The sequence below is a fragment of the Heloderma suspectum genome, chromosome 3 (genome assembly GCF_057233095.1).
Source record: "Heloderma suspectum isolate Gila_16-S chromosome 3, 16-S_ref, whole genome shotgun sequence".
Classification (NCBI taxonomy): domain Eukaryota; kingdom Metazoa; phylum Chordata; class Lepidosauria; order Squamata; family Helodermatidae; genus Heloderma; species Heloderma suspectum.
This window is the reverse complement of record NC_139460.1, coordinates 89,678,173-89,699,826: the sequence shown is the minus strand read 5'-3', so window position 1 is coordinate 89,699,826 and position 21,654 is coordinate 89,678,173. Positions and strand designations below refer to the sequence as shown.

Below are 21,654 nucleotides of genomic sequence, written 5' to 3'. Positions count from 1 at the left end.
TTCAAAGGATGATCATGACACTGGTGAAAATCAATTGTCCCACAGCAATGATGGATTATTTACAGAACCATCCACCAGCATGCTTCTTTTAACAGAGAAATAGTGATGCAGATTATAATGAACCACCAAATGACAGTTATCTTGAGGACAATTGCACCAATAACGTTGAAAACAGGCCAGGACTTAATTATACAATGGTTGTACAAGTTGGAGAGGCTTGCATTTCCAGTGTTCCTGTGACTGTCAGGATTCCCAATCTTTCAAGCACACACACACTTGCAACCTTGACACTGGACACCCAAATCAGTGAGACCTCTTTATTGCAGGAAATCCCACAGCAAAAGCTTAATGGTTGCATGCTTCAGAAATCATATAGCTGATGGTCAGTAGGTATAGGCTGTATGTAATTCCAGAACAGTCCAAAGCTAAACATTACCACCATGACTGAGATCCTCATCAACATGGTTTCCCAGTTGCCATCTGCACAGCTTCCTGGAGTATCCAACCCAGGCAATCCATAAACAGACTTCGAAACCCTGGACAAGGAATGGGAATGATTCCTGGAATGACTTCTCAGGCAATCAAAGGTGTAAATTCTTGAAAGGCCTAAACAAAACCACACCCACAGAGAGTTAGTCCAATTTTGACTCTTTCGTTGATAACTCCAGGCTACGTGGTTGAGGCCTATCGAGACCAAGGGAAGGGTAAACCCACAAACACGAGGAGTTCCATGCCACCACTTTTGCATTGGGTCCAGGCAGAGGAAAGTCCAAAAGTCGTAGATCAAACCCAGCCTGCACACTGAGCTGACAGACAAAGATACACAATCCACAGCAAACGAGATTTCAAGTCTATGAAAAGCCTCACAGTACTTTCCAGGGCAACTCTTTAGCAATCCACAGAGAGTCTATGCATAGAGTGCCTCCAGAAGCCCAGACAATGATGGATCCAAACAGAGAAGGCTTTGGGCAATAAAGATGAGATGTTCCTAGCAAAGGCTCCTTGCCTTTGCATCAGCTTCAAAGGGGAAGGTATGACTGTAAAACACCCCCTCCAGATCCCGTGACAGATCCTTTCAGCAAGGCCCCTGTCTAAACAGGGTGTCACTGCTCAACCCTCCAGCACTGATACTTTTGGGTGACCCTTCTGCAAACCCCACCCCACCTCTGTCAGGTCCTCATGGACAGCTTCCAGCCTCCCTACCTGCCAAGACCAGACCAGCAGGTGGATAGGGAATCAGGTAACTCCATCTGGCTCTGCTCTGAGAACACCAACAGAGATAAGTTCACACAGGTTCTGACATTCCAGAGGCTGAATAGGCCCAAGCCCTTCCAGGCTACTTCTAATCAAATCTTAGCTATAAACTAGAAGGCCCACTGCAGCGCTGAAGCTGGCCCCTGACAGCGACCAAACCAGCCAGGTTCATGGGGAGCAATCTTGAGTCTGAGCAACAAAGATCCTACTCCTTGGAACTGGTCATCATCACCAACACCATCAACAAGCACAGATGAGCAAACCACAGTTGCTACTGCTTCTGCCACTCCCATCAACCATCAACGAAAAGATGGTGGGAGAGTAACATCTTATGTGTGGCGCGTCAAGCATGATAACAACAGGTATGCTGTTGTTTGCACTGTTTGCCGAGGTAGTGTGCACGTAGGAAAGGAGGGTGGCTATGGACAAGAGGGCACATCTGACATGCAGAGACACATGGAGGTGCATCATCCGCTTCTCATGCCAAAAGGCAGTAAAGGCCAACAACAACAAGAACAACAACATACCATAACTGGCTTCTTTGCATCATCTTGCAAGGACCAAGTGTGAAATCGTTTGGGGGAGAAGAACACAGAAGTCAACCCACCAGTAAAGAAGCAGTTGTCAGTGGAAAAATGCCTCATGCTAACACAGAAATTCCCTCCACAGAGTGTCCAGGCAGCAAGGTTGAATCGTGCAATGCCAGAGTACATTGCTCGGTGCATGCTGCCCTTCTCCATGGTGCAAGAGGAGAACTTTCTGTATTTCGTTCAAGAACTATATCCTTGCTGGGAGCTCCCTACTCACCACTAGATTAGTGAAATTGCCATTCTGGACCTTGCTTCTGAAAGCAGAAGGATTTATTTAATCAGGATTTGAAATGGACAGTACCTCCAGCTGCACACTTAACTAGTGACATATGGACAAGCAATCAAAAAAACTCTTATTGGTCTGTCACCATGCAGTGGGCTTCTGCAGATGAGAACTGCAGAATGGCTCAACGAACACTTTGATGCTCACTATTTTTTCAGAGACACACACAGCAGAAAACATTGTGAAAACCCTGATGAAGTTGTTCAAGACTGGTTTCCTCCACTGAATTTAACAATGGGATGCTTAGCGACAGATAATGCCTCCAACTACCTGAAAACAGTGCATATTGCAGGAGTAAACCATGTTCAATGCATTGCACATTGCTTGAATTTGATTGTGCATTCAGGATTGAACAATGCATCACCTAGAATAAGCAACTACTTAAGATAGCCTGATCCATTTCCACCCACTTCCAGCAGTCCTGCTCCTCAATGGAGGCAATACATGCCATCCAACGTAGCCACTTTCTTCCAGAATACTAATTTATTTTGAATGTGTGTACATGGCAGAACAGCACATTGCGCACCTGGAGAGACTCTTGAGAGTAGAAAGCAGCTGTAAATGAGTATGTTTTAAAGAAACAACAAAGTATAACATTTGGTCCGAAGCCCAAATAATGAGGCGAAGCAGGCTGATTCGGAGGTGCCTCACTGCAATCAGAAGCCGATCAGAATAGCCTCAAATGACAGCTCGTTGAAGAGGTGCCCCGCCTGCCTCGGAAATTCATAGCACTTTTTATGCCTTCTGAGCAGCCCTGACAGGCTGTCTCCAAAATGTATCAACTAATGAAAGATCATGCTGAGGGGGCGGAGGGGAGAGGAGGTGGAGGCACCAAATGTATCAGTTTGAGAGATCTGGCCACCGGGAGGGGCAGACGATGAGGAGGGAGGGGGAAGGGGAGAAAAGATGGAGGAGGGAGTGAGCTTTGCTGTGAGTCAGCTCATTGTGAGAGAGGTGGTGTTACTGGAGAGAACTAGAAGCTAGAGCAGTGGTCTCCGAAGTGGGGTGCACAAGACGATCCATTGGGGTGCGTGAACCACCTGATAATTGAGCAGCCTCCCACTACCCTTGTGAGCTGCCATTGTGTGCAACAATGGTGATGGTGGCGGCAGCAGCAGGATGGGAGGGGAGCCAAGAGGGAAGCTCCATGGCATTTCTCTCTCGGTTCCAGCCCTATCCTGCCCCTGCTGTGGCCAACCGAGAGCAACTGCACCAATCTCTGCCAGGCATGGCAGAGGAAGGTGCAGCACCGGTGCACCTGGCATCCTGCCGAAGGAGAGCAGGAAGGAGATTAACCCTTCCCACTCTCCTTTGGCAGAATGAAGCTGAGAAGGAAGCATGTGCTATGACAGCTATGTTAGCCTCTCCCCTCCCCGCCCTTCTGTAATTTGTTTGTTCGTTTAAAAATCCAGAACATTTCACTGTACTTGCTTATCTTCCCCCCCCCCACACACGCACCTTTTCAATTCCCTCTCAGCCATTAGTTTGCCCTTACTTTGATTCTGTCTAGATTTTTTTTTAATAAAGATATATAGAGCTTTCTTTTCCTTGTTCTTGGCTCCCCTCCACCTCCCCTTCTCAATTCCTGTACATCTTCCCTTCCCATTTTATCTCTTTTCCCTAAAAAAATAATTAAAAATCCCTTTCTCTTCAAGTTAGGATTATCGTTAGTCCCCCCCCACACACACACTTTGATTATAGTTTAGTGATTGCTCTTCTTTTGCTCGTGTGTGTATGTGTGCTTGTGCTCTGTAAACAAGCAAACAGTGTGTGTCAAAGGAGTACACACAGTCCACATTTCCAAAAACAATCAGCAAAGGACTACACACATTAACAGCTATTATTTAAATAATATAATATTACAGCGTGTGTTGCAAAGTAAGCAAGCCCAATATGAGGCATCTTTGGGGCTTGGCAAGGGCAGAGGTGGGTGAGGTGCTGCTGTGCCCTCCTGGCAAGTTTGTTGTGTTGCTTCCTGCCTCTGTCAGTCCAGCAGACAACTGTAATTGCTCTTTGTTCAAGTCAACGTGCCCACCTGGCAGGGTTGCTGTCTTTGTTTGCTTCTTGCCTACCAGCCAGTGTTTTACCAGGCAATTCAACCAAAGAGACCCTGAAGTTATTGACTGTGAATAGGAAAGTAGTACCAGGGGAAATGGGGTATTTGCACTTCAAAGAAACCTACAGCAGAATTTAGGGATAGTAGCCTCCTCGCCACTTCAGCACCTAACGTGATTATCCCTTTATGAACTCTGGTTTGAGTTTCTGAGAACAGCACATTTTACCTGCACCTTGCACAAAAACTAGGGGGCCAAACTGTCTGAGGTGGGATGCCCTCCAGGGGAGCTGTGCATTCCCCATCTTTCATGCACTTCTGTGAAAGCAGTGAAAAGTTTTAGCTTTTTGCTTTGAGAGATTTCCTTGAAAAAAATAAAATTTCACCTGCGCCTAGCACTACTGGGCCAAATTGCCTGAAATTCAGCATGTGGACACCCCTGCAGGGGGACTTAGAGGTCCCCAAATTTCATGTATGTATCATGAAAACTGAAAAAGTTCTGGCAGTTTGTGTTTTCCAATGCAGGTCAATGGGAAAACACCCCAAATGAGCGATTCGGATGTCTGAATCTCGCTTTGGATTTGAGTCAAAACTGATGGGGTCCAAATTGGTCTGAAGTGAAGCAGGGCTGCTTTGGAAGTTCCAAAGCAGCATCCGAAGCGAAGCGAGGAGTCCATACACAGCCCTGCTAAAATTCTATGTCAAGCTAGACCAGCGGGTGGTGATGCAAGACCTGGTTGACATATCAAAGGTCCTTGATGAATGTACAACCCTACATAGCACAGAGAATGCAACACTTGGGCAAGTTCTACCCATGCTAAAGATTACTGAGGGAGCACTGAGAAGATGCTGTACAGAACTTTCTAACTGCAGTGAACATACTGAAGTACCTAACCCAGCAGTTGGCCTTTCTAAATTTATTCTACAGGAGATTGCTACCAACACATCTTTTTGATGAGAAAGGATATAAAATACATTGCTGCTTCATTCCTTCAACCAAGGTTCAGGGATAGCACAAGGAAAGAAACTGCTGCAAAAAAAGGACAGTCACTTCCTCAGTCTGCAAGACTATGTAACTAAAATAATCATAGTGCTACAAGAAGGATGCGCCAGATGATGATGGATAGTGGAATGACAGTACTATTAATTGCCCTGAAGAATATCTGCAGCAGCAATTTTACCAATAGCAATAGCGAGGTCTCTACAGTGCCACAGACAGGAACATTGGCGGGGAGGTTCTTGTACTCCTTGTTGGCAGTGCAACTAGGCATTACAGTAGAAGGAAACAGTGCAGAAAGATACAGTGACAGGACAGAAACCTATTATGGGCCACATGTGGCCAAGCAGGAACTGGAGGTTTACATCTGGAACAGTATCCCTGTGATCCAGACTAGACCAGAGTGATCCTCTCCATTATTGGGATACAAAGTGTGGCTGTCTATGACCAAAGTTGTCATTTGGCATCTATCCTGTCCACCCTCCAGTGTGTCTTCCAAAAGGCGTTTTTCCACCACTGGAAACATTTCAACCAAGCTTACTAGTAGACTAACCCCCACACATGTATCAACCCTTGCCTTTATACAGTCTGACAGGAAATGGATTCCAAACCAGGACATCCCTCCCGCACCAAATGTCAGAGGAATTCTGTCTGTGTGATGAAGAGGACAGTGTCAATGTTATGTCATTATTCAAAATTCTGAAGAGCAGTAACAATGATTTGCATGCCCATGCTCTGTATAGGAAAAAATGAATGTGTGTGTGGTCTGTTTATGCACATTTACAGGGGGTACCAGTCTGCTTGACAGGATATATCAAGTCAATATATCGGCTGAACATCAGGAAAAACTTCCTGACTGTAAGAGCAATACGACAATGGAACCAATTACCTGGGGAGGTGGTCGGCTCTCCCACACTGGAGGCCTTCAAGACGAGGCTGGACAGCCATTTGTCAGGGATACTCTGACTTGGATTCCTGCAATGAGCAGGGGGTTGGACTCGATGGCCTTGTAGGCCCCTTCCAACCCTAATATTCTATGATTCTATGATCATTTTGTGTGTCTGGCTGGGGCATAGTGGGTTCCTCTCCTGTGCAACCAGTTCTGTCCTGGACTAGGCTTCATGTCACCCATCTACTAATATTCTTCCATATCACTACTTTGCATAACTCCCATACCAATATGCAGAGTCCGCTCGTGCCAACCCATCACATTATGTGTCATATTGTTGTTGATGTTTGTGGAAGAGTACATACACACAACATTAGGGAAACATTAACTCTTATGTGTTCCCAGCACTCTGTTTGAGTTTCACAAACTTTTTTTGAAGTCAACAATAATAAAAAAAAATAGTAAAGTATTTCCACACAAAGAAACTGTCTTTACTTTTCTTGGGTGAAAATTGCATTGCAGCACACAACCAACACAAAATGAAGTCAAAAAGGTAATGCAATGCCTTGCCTGCAGGCCTATAACATTTCATTCCTAGAGATTCATTCTCTCCTCAGAGGCACATACCTTTTTTTGAAGATCATTACCTGTGTAGATAGAAACTGAGGAATATAAACCACATATATAATAACAGTTCTCTCTGTACTGCTGCAGTCTGGGCATGTGTGAGATCTCAGCTATACTTGCCTTGGGCAGGGTTTGGGGGGTAGGAAGTGCATCTTCCTGACAGTGTGTAATGGTGGTAGATGACATTGCCTATGCAGTTTTACAATACCTTTACAGGTCCTATTTAACTTCTGGACTTCCATCATCAGGCATCTCAGCGGTACAATAGGAGGCTTGGAAAGAATACTTGTCTTCCACTTTTGCTGCTCCTGTCGAGTCTCCTTCTGTGGGCTGCTACAATGGTTTTTCTGTTCAGTCAGTGGAGACTGATGTGTTCTCTGATATGATGGTGTTTGCGGGTATTTTTCTTCTAAAAATCATGAGGATCTCTGCCTTGGATCCGTGTTTTTGCACCATGGTTGAGCTCATGAATGGCAGATACCTGATTTTTCTGGGTGAGTCCATGGAGGCAGATGTGTTCAGTGATTTGATTGTGGTTTGAGGGGTTGGACTTGATGGCCTTGTAGGCCCCTTCCAACCCTACTATTCTATGATTTACTCTGTGAAAATCATATGAAATCAAGAGTATCCCTGCCCTCAATTCATGTTTTTCCGCTGTGGCTGTGACCATGAGCGGTGGATCTGTAATTTACATGGTCCAGTCTGTGGAGGAAAATGTGGTCTTTGATTTAATTCTGGTTTGAGGATTTTCCCTGTAAAAATCATGAGGATCCCTGTCTCTAATCCACCTTTTTGTGCCGTGGCAGTGCCAAGTGGCAGACCCTATTTTCGTGGTTCAGTCAGTGGAAGCAGATGCGGTCTGTGATAGGAGGTTTGACAGTATCCTTCTTGTTAAAATTAAGAGGATCCTTGCCTCAGATCCCTGCTTTTCCACCATGGCTGCACTCATGAGCTGTGGATCCATGCTTTTTCTGGTTCAGTCCACAGAGGCAAATGTGGCCTGTGATATAATGCTGTTTGGGGGGTATCCTGTAAAAATCATATGAAATCAAGAGGATCCCTGCCTCAAATCCGTTTTTTTGTGTCGTCACTGCGCCCACGCATGGCGGATCCATGGTTCTTCTGGTTCAGCCCGTGGGGGCAGATATACTCTGTGATATGATGGTGGTTTGGGGGGGGGGGTTCCACTTTAAAAATCGTATGAAATCATGAGGATTCCTTTTTGATTTCATGGATCCTCGTTTCACCCACTCCCTGTTCCCTATAAATAATCTTACATGAAGGGATTTATGCCATCTGGCTGCACTTAACATTTTTCTTTTGAAAAAAGACAGCAGTCTCTCCTTCATACTTCTCGAAAACCCGTTCACATATGCTCCTCGCATACTGAAGGCTGCAACCCTACGCACGCTTACCTGGGAGTAAACCCCGCTACCGAACACAAGGCGACTTACTTCCGCCTCAACCTGCCTACTGAAAGCGAGGAGGAAAGGGAACTGTCACGTATGGAACATACGTATGGAAAGAGCAAACCCGACTTAATTCGCACCTTTTGGAAGATGTGTGTGAACATGTTTACCAGCGCACCCCTATGCACACTTCCCTGCAAGCGAGCCCCATGGAGCATAATGGGACTTACTTCCGAGTAAATACGCGCTGCCTCCCTCACGCCCATCAGCCACAATAGAATAAGAGGCTCGCTTTAATCCCCGCTCGCCTCGTCTTCCCCAAAGCGGCTTCTTCAGCAGCGACGAAACACGAAATGGCCGCGTCTCCTTCCGCGCTCGGCTCTCACGAGCCTTCCCTCACAGCGCCTCGCCGCCCCCCTTGTGAAAGCAAGCTCGCTACACTTCAGGATGTAAACAGATGCAAAACAGCGGATGGGCCGTGGGTGGGATTACATATATTTTCTTAGAATTATTTCTCGCTCAACCCGTTCATTTGCCGTAGAGGAACTATTTTCTCTTTCTCCTGCCCGACTACCGCAAGCCCTTCCCCGCCTTTGCTCGGCACTACGGCAGACGTCAGAGCCGTGTGAGGCCTGTCGGCGCTAATGGCAGCGGCGCTGAAAGGGAGGCATCCGGAGCGCAGGGGCTAGGGCGGCGCGCGCATGCCCGTCCGCAGGACCTGTCTCTCTCTCTCTCCCCCGCTCCCTCCTCATATAGACACGGAGCGGAGGGGGAGGGGAAGCGCCGGCAGGATTATGTCGAGCCAGGCCTGGGCTGCCGCCGCCGCCGCCGCGCCAGGCAGAGCCCTGCGTCCTAATCTTGGTCTGGCAACGGTGGCCGCTGCGGATATGGCCGAGTTCTCGCCGGCCTCCAGTTCCACCTTAGGCGCCGGCAGCGTTTCTCTGCCGCTCATTGAGTCAGGTAACAGAAAGAGTGAGCGCCGCTGTTGAGGAGGGGACCGGGGAGCCAGCGAGACGAGCGCTCGGGGCTCCCCGCTCCTCGGCCGCCATCTTACTGGTGATCCTGATTATGAATTACAGTCACCTAAGGGGATCCCTCGCCCCCTCCCACCATCCCCCGACATAGCCCAGCTGCAGATTCATCTCTCTCTCTCTCCCCCCCCCCTCTCTTGTAGAATTATACTTCCTCATAGCTCGGTTCTTGACCACTGGGCCTTGCAGGAGAGCGGCAGAGGTGAGTCCTCCCGAATCAGCACCCTAACTCCCCCCTCCTTCGTAGTGAAGGGCTTCATAGCGCCCCCCTGACTTCGGGCGGCGGTTGCGCTTTTTATTTTTAACCCCCCCCCCGCCCCGCCTCAGTCCAAATATCTGCTTCTTCCGTCCACTACAGGTGCTGGTGCAGGAACTGGAACAGCACCAGGTCTGTTTGACTCTTCCTACTCGTTTTTAAAATTTAATTCCCTCTTCGTGTGCCGCTCAATTTTACTCCATCTTTCCTGGTTTTATTCTTAATATGTGTCTTAAAGACAGAAATTCTTCACGATCTGTGCAAGTATTTGTAATAGCTTTTTCTTGTGTTCCTTTCTTCTCCATCTCTCTCTTTTTCTTTTTTCTTTATTTCTTTCGACTTTAGTTACTTCCTAAAAGGTTGGATTGGGAAGGAAAAGAGCATTGCAGAAGTTATGAAGACTTGGTGAGACTACTTCTCTTTTTAAAACACACAAAAAAACCAAGATTTGGTTTGTTTAGAAAACCATAAACGTTCATTTGTGAAGACAATCACAATCTTATTCACTTTATTTGTTCTCTGCTAAGGGTTGTGCTGTTTGGTGGAAGATGTTTATTACTGCATTAGTCAACAGAAGCTATAAACGGGATTCTGCAAACAGAGGATGTTGTCATCACACAGAGAAGGCGGGGTGTGGGAGTCACCAGTGCCTGTTTTTACTTCCATGCCTTTTAAAATGACATAGTCTGAAAGAGAGGCTTTATTTTTTAGTTTCTGCAGAACAGTTGCTAAGGGCGCAATCCTATGCAGGTTTAGACAGAAAAAAAGTCCTACATCTCTCAGCATCCCTCCAGCAAGCCATGCTGGCTGGGATATACTGGCAATCGTAGGACTTCTTTTCCTTCTAAACAGGCATAGGATTGCACCCTTAGCAACTTTAGTTTGACAGTGTTTTCTTGTTGGTTACCCCAAAATATATGTTAATTCTAAAGATAAAGGGTTTGCTTTTACTAGAGGCTTGAGTTGTTTAGTGTTTTAAGCTTACATTGACTAACTTAGAGTAGGTTCTTGGCAACTGTTCTGAAGATTCAGCATATATTTATAGATGCTTTGTTGTGAGGAGATGTTTAACAATCATGCCTGATCTTTCTGTGTGGACTTTGAGGCTTCTGGGGAAGAGAGGAGTGCCAGGTGTGTTTCACTGCAGTGTTAGAGCATTGCATCTGCTTTGTACTTGAATGTCTCTCACCCTTATCCCTCCAAATGTTAAAGATTGTTAAAGATTACATAGTTTTATAGATTATTGTACATTCCAGTACTGAATGCATTTTTTAAAGTGCCATTGATTATGAAAGGCTTACCTTTCAGTCACAGTGCAGTTTTTTGTGTCTACTCAGAAGTAACTCCTGGTGAATACAGTGGGGTGTACTTCCAAGTAAATGGGTTTACGATTATAGCCTTGGGGCACAATCCTATGCATGTTTAGACAGAAACAAGTCGTACAACTCCCAGCATTCCCCAGTGTGAATGTAGAGGGATGGATATAAGAGTCCCCAGAAGGTCTCCAGCTAAGTCCAGTGCACAGTATTGCTGTTGACTGGGGTGGTGGTGAGGCCCCACATGGCCTGGGAAAGGCCCCACAATGGTCTCAGTGGTGGTATCTGGAGCTACAGTGACTCCTGCTTGAAAAAACAGTGAAGAGCACAGAACCTAATGCAAAGGACTAGTGCATCTGCTTCTTTTTGTTTGCTTGCTCTTTGTTTTCAGTTAAACCCTGCACTTCAATTTAAACAACTTTTGAGAGAAGGTTAAAACAAAATAGTAACAATAAAATAATGATCAAAACAACAACAACAAATAAAATAGTGGGATGTAACTTTAAGAACTGGTGCCTGAGTATGCTTGTTTTTCCCTCCACTCCGCTCAGTTCCTTCTTTTTGTGTCATGTTTTTATAGATTGTAAGCCTGAAGTGTCTTGCTTTTAACTGACTTGGAAGATTCACTGGGGGCCTTTTCAGCTGAAGAGAATGATGAAAATGCTTTAAATAAACAGAGAAACATAATTTTTTTTGTCAAATTAAAAGCTTAGGAAAATAAAAAGGGTCTTTGGACAAAAGGGCATCAAAGTAAGCACTGAGAGAGTATTGTGTAAGCAGGGCACCACAACTAAGAAGTACCTTTCCACTTGGTGAGAACACACAGAGAGGGGCCTCAGAGGATGACCTTGAGTGTACAGAGAGCCTTGGGTTGGAGCAAGTGCTCCTTGTATGATTGCCATATGGTAGCCTGATCCTGGGTAGCCATGATTGTGCAAAACAGTGGTTCTTGCTACTGCAACTGCTGTAGCTTCTGTATTCTGATATATTCTGATAATGCATCACTGGTGCTATATTCTGAATTTTCCAGGTAGCAGAGCACTAGTGACTGAATAATGAACTGGATGAGTTACTATTTTATCTAACTACAGGAAAACTAGTTTAAGGAACTTTTCAGGATTTTGTGAAACAGTTTAAATAATAATGAGATGAGGTTAAATGGTTTCTTACAGGCCAGTATCTGTCTTGGAGCAAAATGGTGGTGCTCCTTTAAAGAGGTAAAAAAATGCTCTGTAGAGCATACTAGATTCTTGATCTAAGAATGAGAGCTCATGTAATTAATAAGTGGTTTCTAAGATATTTACGTTATGTAAATACTATCATTTATTTATTAGGTAATTTTAATTTCAGTTTTAATCCTATTTGTGTATAAGGTCTTATCAAACAAACATGTGGCTCCAGATCACTTGCTACAGATTTGCAAGAGGATTGGACCTATACTGGATAAGGAGATTCCACCCAGCATTCCGAGAGTGAACTCATTACTAGGTGCAGGGAAGCAGTCCTTACTGCGCACAGCAAAAGGTATATTCAGACTTTTTACATGGCATAGTGTGTTAAATTCTACTGAAACATTCTATGAGCTTTGCATATGTAGAAGTATATACTTCAGCTGCCCACATATATTAACTTTTTATCTGTTTAATATTTGCTGCCAACACACATCCAGCTTTGAACCCATTTTTTCGTTCCATAGACACACTACTTTTCAGTATACTGGTATGGAATGTTTATTCTGGAGCTTCTAAAGAAAACCTCATATGCGCGTTCACATGTTCTACATCCATTATGTGCCACCACCAAGAGCTCTTTCCCCCCTCCCCCAGTGCTTCACCATAAGTGCAGCAGTAGTTCTTTACAGTGTGAAAGAAATCTCAGGTAGAGATTTATATATATTTAGCTGAGAAGTCAATGGCATGAAGCTGTCCTCTTCTGGATTATTACTGAGTACCTCTAAGAACTGAGGCTAACTGTCTCTTAACCATGGTTAGGGGATTGGGAACAAATTCCATATTTATGTATGCACATCTTCCACACAGAAATTCTTGTTGCCCTTAACTGTGGTTTAGTTAGGTGTCCAGCAGCATTAACCATGGTTAACCTTAACTTCTGGGGTGTCTTCTTTTCTAGCATTGAAGCCATTCATGATGGAAAGGGCTGGTGAAGGGAGCATATAGCCTTGTGGCCTGTTTCCAGCCCCTTAACTAGCATTATGTATGTATCAACCCAGGAACAGGATGTGTCATGGACCTCTTTTGTCCAAAGTTTGTCCATTTCCCCATTTGTAGCAAAATAAGCTAGTTTTGAGTCAGGCTGGATTTATTGAAAGCCATGATTTATATTTGCTAATGGAAACTCTCCTCCCCCCCCCCCCATTTTAAATCAAATTTCTAATTTGTAGTTTAGGAACTAAAAAAATATGCATACTAATTGCTCTATTCACTAAAACATGTTAATTTACAACTAAATTGAATATTTGCACTATCTAATAGGGTTTTCTTTCCAATGTTCCTGCTTTCTATTTCACTTGTTTCTCCCCCATATTGCATAGTTCCTGCCTTGCCCCAATCTCTTTTCTTTCTTGGAAACATAAAGTAGTTAATCCATAATGTCTCATTTCAGCTTATTGCACACAGTCTCTTTAGAGACAACGTAGGGCATAGAAGGTCCCAGAAGCACAGGGCTGATAGTTACTAGGCAGAGCTGTTCATTTTCAGAAGATGAAGAAGAAATGTCTATGTTGATAGAGAGTAAATATTCATAATTTGAGAACCAAGCAGAGCTATGACAGTTAAAGATCATAAAAATAGGAGTATACAAGATCACCCAGGTGGGTACAGTGTATGATCTTTTTAGTGATAAGCAGGAGACCTCTTAAGAGTTACTGACTGGATCCCTGTGCTTGGAAGACCTACCAGTCCCAATATAAAACCCTTGATGACAATATATGACATATTGTGCCATAACTATAATGCTTGACCTCAAAAAAAACAATCGCACGAGTCCAACAGCTTTTAACTCAATAGGTTTTTTTTTAATAGAGGACCATTGATTTGAGTTTTAAGAGATTATAAACCAGGGTGTTTTTAAAATGAGTAACTTGTAATATTTAAAACTAATTTAAAATTCAAACTCTGTGTGTGTGTGTGTGTGTGTGTGAGTGTGAGAGAGAGAGAGAGAGAGAGGATCCAATTTTTTATCCTGATTGAGTTAACATACCCATGCAACACCTACAGTATTTTTACACACACAGGAATGTACCTACAAACCATTAGAACTAACTTTCTGTACAACATACTTACTTCATAGATTGCAGAAATACAGTTTGGAAGGGCTCAGTCATTGCTGCCCTTCACAGAGGAAGACCCCCTGAAATGCCTGTTAATTGTGTTATGCTACCAAATCTTGGTAAGTTTATTTTTGGTTTATTCACATACTATGTTCTCATTGTTTTTCCACTTCTCGTTTCCTTGTTTGGTACTGTCTGTCTTGCCCTGCTACAGCAAGGGTAATTAAGGATGCAGTCCTATTGAGATAGTTGGCACCCTCCGAAGTTGGAGGCTGCCAAGTATCCAGTGCAGGGCAGCTGTAGCACGGAGATGATCCTTACCTCTGCTGTAGGTGCCCTGCATTTTTGGCTAGACGGCTTCAGGGATGGGGAGGGAAGGAGGCCGTGTGGAACATAGGAAGCTGCATAATGCTGCTTCTGTGGTATCCTCCCCACCCTTCGGATCTCCCTCTTTTCCCCATCTCTGTGCTCCGTTTCCGAACATGGAGATGTAGCCAGTGCAGAAAGAACAGCGCTGGCTACAAGGGGGCAGGGAACTCAAGTTTCTGGAAACTGCATTCAGAGCCCTGGCTCCAACCTTGGATCCCAGAAACTGAAAAATCCTGTGGCCCTCTAGAAAGTGACTAGAGAGTTTAGGATTGCTCCCTAAACCACTGACTAGTAAATCCATAAAATCTGATCTTAAATCCATGACCAATCAGTTTGATTACTATTTTTAAAAAAAAACTTACTGCATGTTCTTAACTTGTATTTTTGTTCTAGTGGAAGTAAATTATGCAAAACAATTGACCGGATGTACAAGATCCAGTTCTTCATTCCCAGGAAACATGTATCAGCATATAAAGATGCATAGACGAATTCTGGGTCATCTCTCTGCAGTTTATTGTGTGGCCTTTGATAGAACGGGACACAGGATATTCACTGTGAGTTTACTATTAAAGTTGTGTGTTCTAGAGTTTTGTCAGATACAGGGAAAAGTGAACTGTAGCAGTCCAGTATGATGCCAGATATTAAGCCTTGGAAATTCAGAATGTCCAGATCTGCTCCAAGTGAATTTTGTAGTGAATTTGTGGTTCTGCCTGTGGTAGTACCATATCAGAACGTTTCAGTGACTTAATAAAATCTGACAAGTTTTGATACAGGTCTGGAAGACTTACAAGGTTATGATATGTTTGCCACTAGAACTGAGAGGATCTAGTATCTGAAAAGAAATGGCTTCTGGGATGGGAAGCAGAATTTGGTTGTTCAGGCAGGCATTTGGAGTGGGTTAGGGTATTTTTAGAAAAATTGTGTTTTTACTGTGGAATGTTATTGTTTTAAACTGTTTTATTATATATTCTGTACATCGGCCAGAGTGGCTGGGTGACCAGCCAGATGGGCGATTAATAAATTTAATAAATAAACAAATAAACAATTTAAACAGGCATTTTGCTTCAAAATCTAGGTCTGCCAAACCTTTTCTAGAACAGAACCATTTGTCTCTATTAAATATGTATTTGTCTTGGGAAAAGAACTACTTTCTTTGAGAGTTGTTCACTTGTTTCGGCTATTTCCTTTTGGTGTGCAACAAATGGCGTTCATTTTGATGTCAGTACTTTGGGAAATTAGTAATTTTGGTTTTGGTTTTATGCCTGTAAAATGGATTAGAATTCTGTGTGTGAGCATACCTAATGAGAATATTTTGCTTTTGTGGGGAAATATTTCTGTTCACATCGAAAGTGGCCTTTCCTTTTTAGTTCAACTATCTAAGAAGGCTTAATGCAAACAAAAGTAGGACTAAAGAAGAATTGTGTTTAGTATAACAGCTTATTAAAATGTGGGAATTATCAGGAACGTAATGCCAATTTTAGTGCTTCTGTCACACAGCAATATACTAGTCTGCTTATCCAGTATAGCAGCATGGCAAACTTCATGAATTATAAACTAATAGAAAAGCTGCGCTATACCAAACATTGTGTTGTGTGTGTTTGCTCTCTTTTGCTCTGTTCCTTTGTTTCAGCTAGACAGATTCACAATTATGATAAATCAACAGCAATATTGCTGATTGTTATCTTCTCAACTTCATTTTAGAATTGTTTATGCATTAGATATGTCTTTTTTATGCAGGGGTCAGATGACTGCTTGGTAAAGATTTGGTCCACACACAATGGCCGGTTACTTGCTACACTGAGAGGCCATTCAGCCGAGATCTCTGATATGGCTGTAAACTATGAAAACACAATGATTGCTGCTGGCAGTTGTGATAAAATTATCAGGGTTTGGTGCCTAAGAACATGTGCTCCAATTGCTGTTCTACAAGGGCACACAGGATCGATTACATCTTTGCAAGTAAGTCCTTAACTAGCTGGCTGTTGATGTTTAAATGTCTACTAGATATGCTTGCTAATGCATGTTGTAATTTTTTTTCAATGGCTTCTTGAACTACGTCTTGGGCGATTAATTTTATTCATGGAGGGAGCAATCCTATCAAGATTGATGGTCGCCTCCGACCCCAGAGGTGACTGCCTATCCAGTGTAGGGCGGGAGGGGTGGTGAAGAATGGATCTCCTCATTCCCCCAGCCCTGCTTTCATGGCTAGACAGCCGATTTCAGCTGTGTAGCTGTGGGACCTTGGAGCATCAGAAGCGGTGGCCAGACAACACATAGGATGTGTCGTACTGGATTTCCGACTTCCCCCGCCTGCCCCCGGGAACGCCCCATTTTCAACTCTCCATGCTGCTCTTACGAGCGTGGAATGCGTGGCCGATCCGCGCTGCCTACGAGGCGGTGTGGGAGGGGGTGGGGGTTGGTTCTCTGGGAACCGACCTATCCTATGGCCTTCTAGCCGCTGACTAGCGGCCATAGGATTGCGCCCTTATTTATTTAATTTTATGTTTACTTGGAAACGGAAGTTTCCCAAAGCCTTTTCCTCCATTGTCTAATTCTTGAGAATAATCTGTGTTTTGTCTATGCCTCAAATCTAAATAGTGATATTTGTAAACATAAAGGCAAATACCAATTTGTGAAATCTGAGTAGAAATGTCTTGTCTGGTGCAGATGCATTACTTTTGTAGAATCTAGTAATGAGTCTGCTTGAGTAAGGATTAGTCTGCTTATAGAAGAGACAAGGACAGGAAAACACATTGCAATTATTGGACAAGTGAAGCAACTTCAAACTCTGAATTTGAAAGTGCAGCAGTATGTGTATTTTTCCAGCTATATAGCCCATGTACCTGACTTAGCTACAACTCCCAGCTATGTACATATACTACTCTTCCCCAATCTAGTGCCGTCCAGCTGTTTTTGACTACAACTCCCAGCATTCCTGATCATGGGCCATGCTGCTTGGGGTTGATGGAAGCTGAAGTCTAAAACATCTGGATGGCACCAAGTTGGAGAAGGCTGGTGTATACAGTGGCAACAGCACACTTGGTTCCGCTTGTTATGTAATAACAATATATAATGGTTCCCAGAGTACAGTATTTTCTGGCTCCACTAGTACAAACAACCTATTTATCATGGCTTTATTTTTGTATTATGTTCTAATAGCTTGCTCAGTTTTATTTAATCATTGTATAAGAGTATACTATATCAATCTCGTAGTATAGGATAAGTTGTACATAAATTATTCCTTGGTGTGTGTGTATTAATGCCAAATAAAAATACATAAGGTAAAAGTGTGACTGGCTCTCATTTTATAGCATGTTTGCATAAAGTGAGTTTTCACAATTTAATGCTCAGTGGCTGAATCCTGAAAGCTGATCAAATATAGAAAGTTTTATTTTACTTTTAAATATTTTTATGGGAGGAGGATATAAAATAAAATTGGTTAAAAATTAAACAAATGTTTAGACAGTGAATGAAATTCAGTTATTTTGTCATCCGAATTCTTTAAAAGGCACATTGTTTTCTTATAGTTTAGCCCATTGGTCAAAGACTCCATGCGATACATGGCTTCCACAGGTGTAGATGGAACAGTTTGCTTCTGGCAATGGGATACCATTTCTATGAAATTCAAGTACGTAACCATCTCTCCCCCCTGCCCCCCCACACATACTTTTTATTCTATGTAAAATATATACTATCATTTTATTCTCATGTCAAAAAGCATTTTTGGTTTGTCATGTTTAATTTTACATTGTTTTCTGTGTTGCAAAGTGCAAGCCTCAGAACAGTTTGTAATCGTGTATTGAGAACTTTATTATTGCAGAATGCAGCAAAAGGAAGATGAAACTGCAGCTTTTTAACATAGAAATTCATTACTATATTAGAAGGAATTTTATTTTTATAAGAATATCTTCATGGACTGTATTGTATTGTTTATATATTCAAACCACTCTCATTGTTTCTAAAGTAACCGGCCACTGAAATTCACAGAAAAGCCTAGACCTGGAGTTCAAATGCTTTGTTCTTCCTTTAGTGTTGGTAAGTAGATGGAGTTCATCTTTCAGTTGTTGAACCCCTAAGATTTCTGTCTTCTGATGAAACAATACTCTTTTCATGCTTCCTTCTTAGTCTTGCTTGAAGAGCTTTGGGGATTTGTAAATAGCCTTTTGACTTGGTCTAATTATTTTAAGTTTGTGCTAGTTGCTTTATAGATATCCAGCTTTGGGGACTTTTGCACAAAGAATCTATGCTGGATTATTTAGATCTAACATGGTGTTCAATTCAGGTGTCATTTTTCTGTTCCTCAGCCCATGTTTTGGAGGTTGTGAATGTGCTGTGGCTTTCGTGTTTCTTCCTTGTGCATAGATTTTCCTTCCATGGTTTCATATTACATCCATATCTGACCTAGCACATAGTTGATCTGCAAACCATGGTTAGCTCAGATTTGGATGTAACAACAAACTATAGTTATGACAAACCAGGGAGTGGAATCTGTATGTGTGAGGGGGGAGTGTGTGAGCCTGCAGCATGCTCTCAATTTCAAAATCTTGGTATGACGTTCAGGGAAATGTGTTGGCTCAATTCAGACAACACATTACAGGTAAATAGAAAATATGTGCAGATACTTTGAGGTAGAAGCTACCATTACTGGATGTCTGTAGAGTGTCTAGCACAGTTGTAGGCCCAAACAATTCTCATCATCCCTCAACATTCTCTATTCTGGGTAGAGCTGATGGGAGTTGTGGCCCTCCAGTTGTTTTGGCCTACAGGTTTTCCACCCTGCTCTAGAGAGATTGTAGATATGAACATATCTAATATTGTAATGCACTTTGTTCATTAAAAGGGTCATATAATTGATGCAGAATGCTTTTTCTGTTAAGTCAATATCAATGACTTTGTTCTGTATCTCTAAGAAGACAAATTTAAAAACAATCTACTTATAAATAGAACACCAAAATTGTAAGAATTATGTTCATATTTTTGTTCTAGAAATACTTGATTAGGTCCAAATTTAATTTATTGAATTTGGGTCTCATTGAAAGCAATGGGACAAGTTAGTCATTATTTGATTAAGTGCCCATTGAAATCAATGGGGCTTAAATACAACTAACTTAAGTTTGGATCCAATCCATATTGCTATCTGTCAACATTCTAAACTGTATTGTCTAAATTTTCAGGTGGGATGTTCTTAGCAACTGGCAGTACTGACCATGTTATCAGAATGTATTATTTTGGTTCTGAAACACCTGAAAAAATTGCAGAGCTTGAGAGTCATGCTGTAAGTAATCTAATAAATTTAGAAGCAGTCTGTTTAAAATAGGATTATAGGTTCAAATTTTAACATGGATCAAAACTTTACTACTGTTTTAAAATCCAATGTTTACAGCAGTTGGCATAATATGGGGTGGAACAAACTGTAAAGGCTAATGTGATAACCTTGATCCTTAAACATGTACTTGATAGTAAATTGTCGGTGAAACTTGCTTCAAAGTAGGCAGGGAGGCACACCTTATTTGTTGCCCATTGAATTTTCAGTATAGCCACTCTTCATCCAGGGTGATAGATTCATTTTTCCCCCAAAGGGAGACCAAAGCTGTCTTCTACACCATGTTGAGTTGGAAGAAAACTTTAGTTTCTCTTTGAAGTAGCTGAATTAGAGTCGCCTCTCACAGGAAGAATTATTGTGCTGAAAATGCACTGGGTAATAATGCTCTTTTGTATAGTGATAAGTTTTTCTTCCCCTGGTGCCTTCTTTTCTTTTCTTTGGCATAAGAGTGTAGTCTTAGTGATATCTACATACTACTGACTATTTGAACCATATTTGAGAGGACTTTTTGCTAGTTGAAACTAGCAAAGTGAGTACATTTTACATATCAAATTACTGCACTTTTAATTTTAATATTTCTTTAAAAAATTGAAATGCAAAGATCCCTTTAGGCTGCTTCTATTAATTATTTCTAGTATAGTTCTTCTGCAAAACAGCATTGAAAATTGAAACAAATTGGGATTACAACTGGTAACCAAGTGTGAATTACAGAGCTGTATGAACCAGCTCTGTGGTTAAGTGGAGTGGATTTTTTAGTGTTACACCATTATGAAGGACAAATAATATGTTAAGAACAATACAATTTGTCCTATCAATATTACATTTACTACTGAGGATCTTCTTGGTGAAGTGTCTTGAGAAAAATTGCTGAGTTGACCCAATGTTTGGCAGCTGTGAAAAAGGCAAAATCTATGCTAGGAATTATTCAGAAAGGTATCTGAACACAACTCCCAGAGTCATAATGCCCTTACACAACTTATAGTGCAGTCATATTTGTACACGAAATTCCAATTCTGAGAACCCCATTTCAAAAAGGACATTGTAGATCTGGGAAAGGTATAGAAAAGGGCAACCAAAATGAGTAGTGGTCTGGAGCACCTTCCCTAAGAGGAAAGGCTACGTACGTGTGTGTGTGTGTGTGTGTGTGGTAGCTTAGGAAAAAACCAACTAAGAGGGGACATCATAGGCATTTAAATTATACATGGTGTGGAGAAATGGATATAATTTTTGCCTCTTTTACAGTACTAGAGCTTGGCTCATCCAGTGAACGTAAGAGTCATGTGGAATCAAGGGTCTCTCTAGTCCAGCATCCTGTTTACACAGTGGTTAACCAGATGCCCGTGGGAAGCCCAAAACAGGATGAATGCAATAGCATCCTTCCACTCATGTTGCCCAGCAACTGACATATAGAGGCATATTTCCTCTAATGAGATGATATATAGAGACAATAATAGTAGCCATTGATAGCCTTATTCTCCATGAATTTGTTTTTATCCTCCATGAATGTGTCTAATTCCATTTTAAAACCATCCAAGTTGGTGGCCATCATTGCATCTTATGTTAGTGAATTCCATAGTTTAACTATGTGATGTGTGAAGTACTTCTTTTAATCTGTCCCTTAATCTGACCATTCAACTTCATTGGATGACAGTGGGTTCTAGTATTACGTGTGTAAGAGAGAAAAAACTTGTCTATTGACTTGCTCCACACCATGCATAATTTTATGCACCTCTATTGTGTTGCTCCTTACTTGCCTTTTTTCCAAGCTAAAAAGCCCTAAATACTGTAACCTTTCCTCAAAGGAGAGTTGCTCCAGCTCCTTGATCTGTTTTAGTTGCCCTTTTCTGTACCTTTTGAAATTGATTAGCAGAAGATTCTGGACAGATTAAAAAAGAGTACTTCACACAATATGTGATTAATTTAAGGAATTTACTGGTATAAAATGTGATAGATTTAAAAGGGGTTGGA

The 21,654-nt window shown here is 42.3% G+C and overlaps 1 protein-coding gene across 3 annotated transcripts in view; it reads left to right on the top strand.

Annotated features, from left to right (window-relative positions):
* Positions 1 to 8,706: 8,706 nt before the first annotated feature.
* The window catches only part of BRWD1 (bromodomain and WD repeat domain containing 1), a 78,502-nt gene continuing 65,554 nt past the window's right edge, over positions 8,707 to 21,654 (top strand). For 2 of the 3 annotated variants that reach the window (XM_084843747.1, XM_084843746.1), the window contains exons 1-11: positions 8,707 to 9,062; positions 9,277 to 9,335; positions 9,492 to 9,521; positions 9,735 to 9,794; positions 12,079 to 12,229; positions 14,015 to 14,113; positions 14,757 to 14,917; positions 16,101 to 16,322; positions 17,891 to 17,991; positions 18,328 to 18,398; positions 19,538 to 19,638. In XM_084843747.1, the coding sequence (XP_084699873.1) occupies positions 8,804 to 9,062; positions 9,277 to 9,335; positions 9,492 to 9,521; positions 9,735 to 9,794; positions 12,079 to 12,229; positions 14,015 to 14,113; positions 14,757 to 14,917; positions 16,101 to 16,322; positions 17,891 to 17,991; positions 18,328 to 18,398; positions 19,538 to 19,638 (1,314 nt within the window). In that variant the 5' untranslated portion in view covers positions 8,707 to 8,803. Of the gene's footprint in view, positions 9,063 to 9,276; positions 9,336 to 9,491; positions 9,522 to 9,734; positions 9,795 to 12,078; positions 12,230 to 14,014; positions 14,114 to 14,756; positions 14,918 to 16,100; positions 16,323 to 17,890; positions 17,992 to 18,327; positions 18,399 to 19,537; positions 19,639 to 21,654 lie in introns of those variants that run through there. The other variant, XM_084843748.1, reaches the window with a different exon arrangement.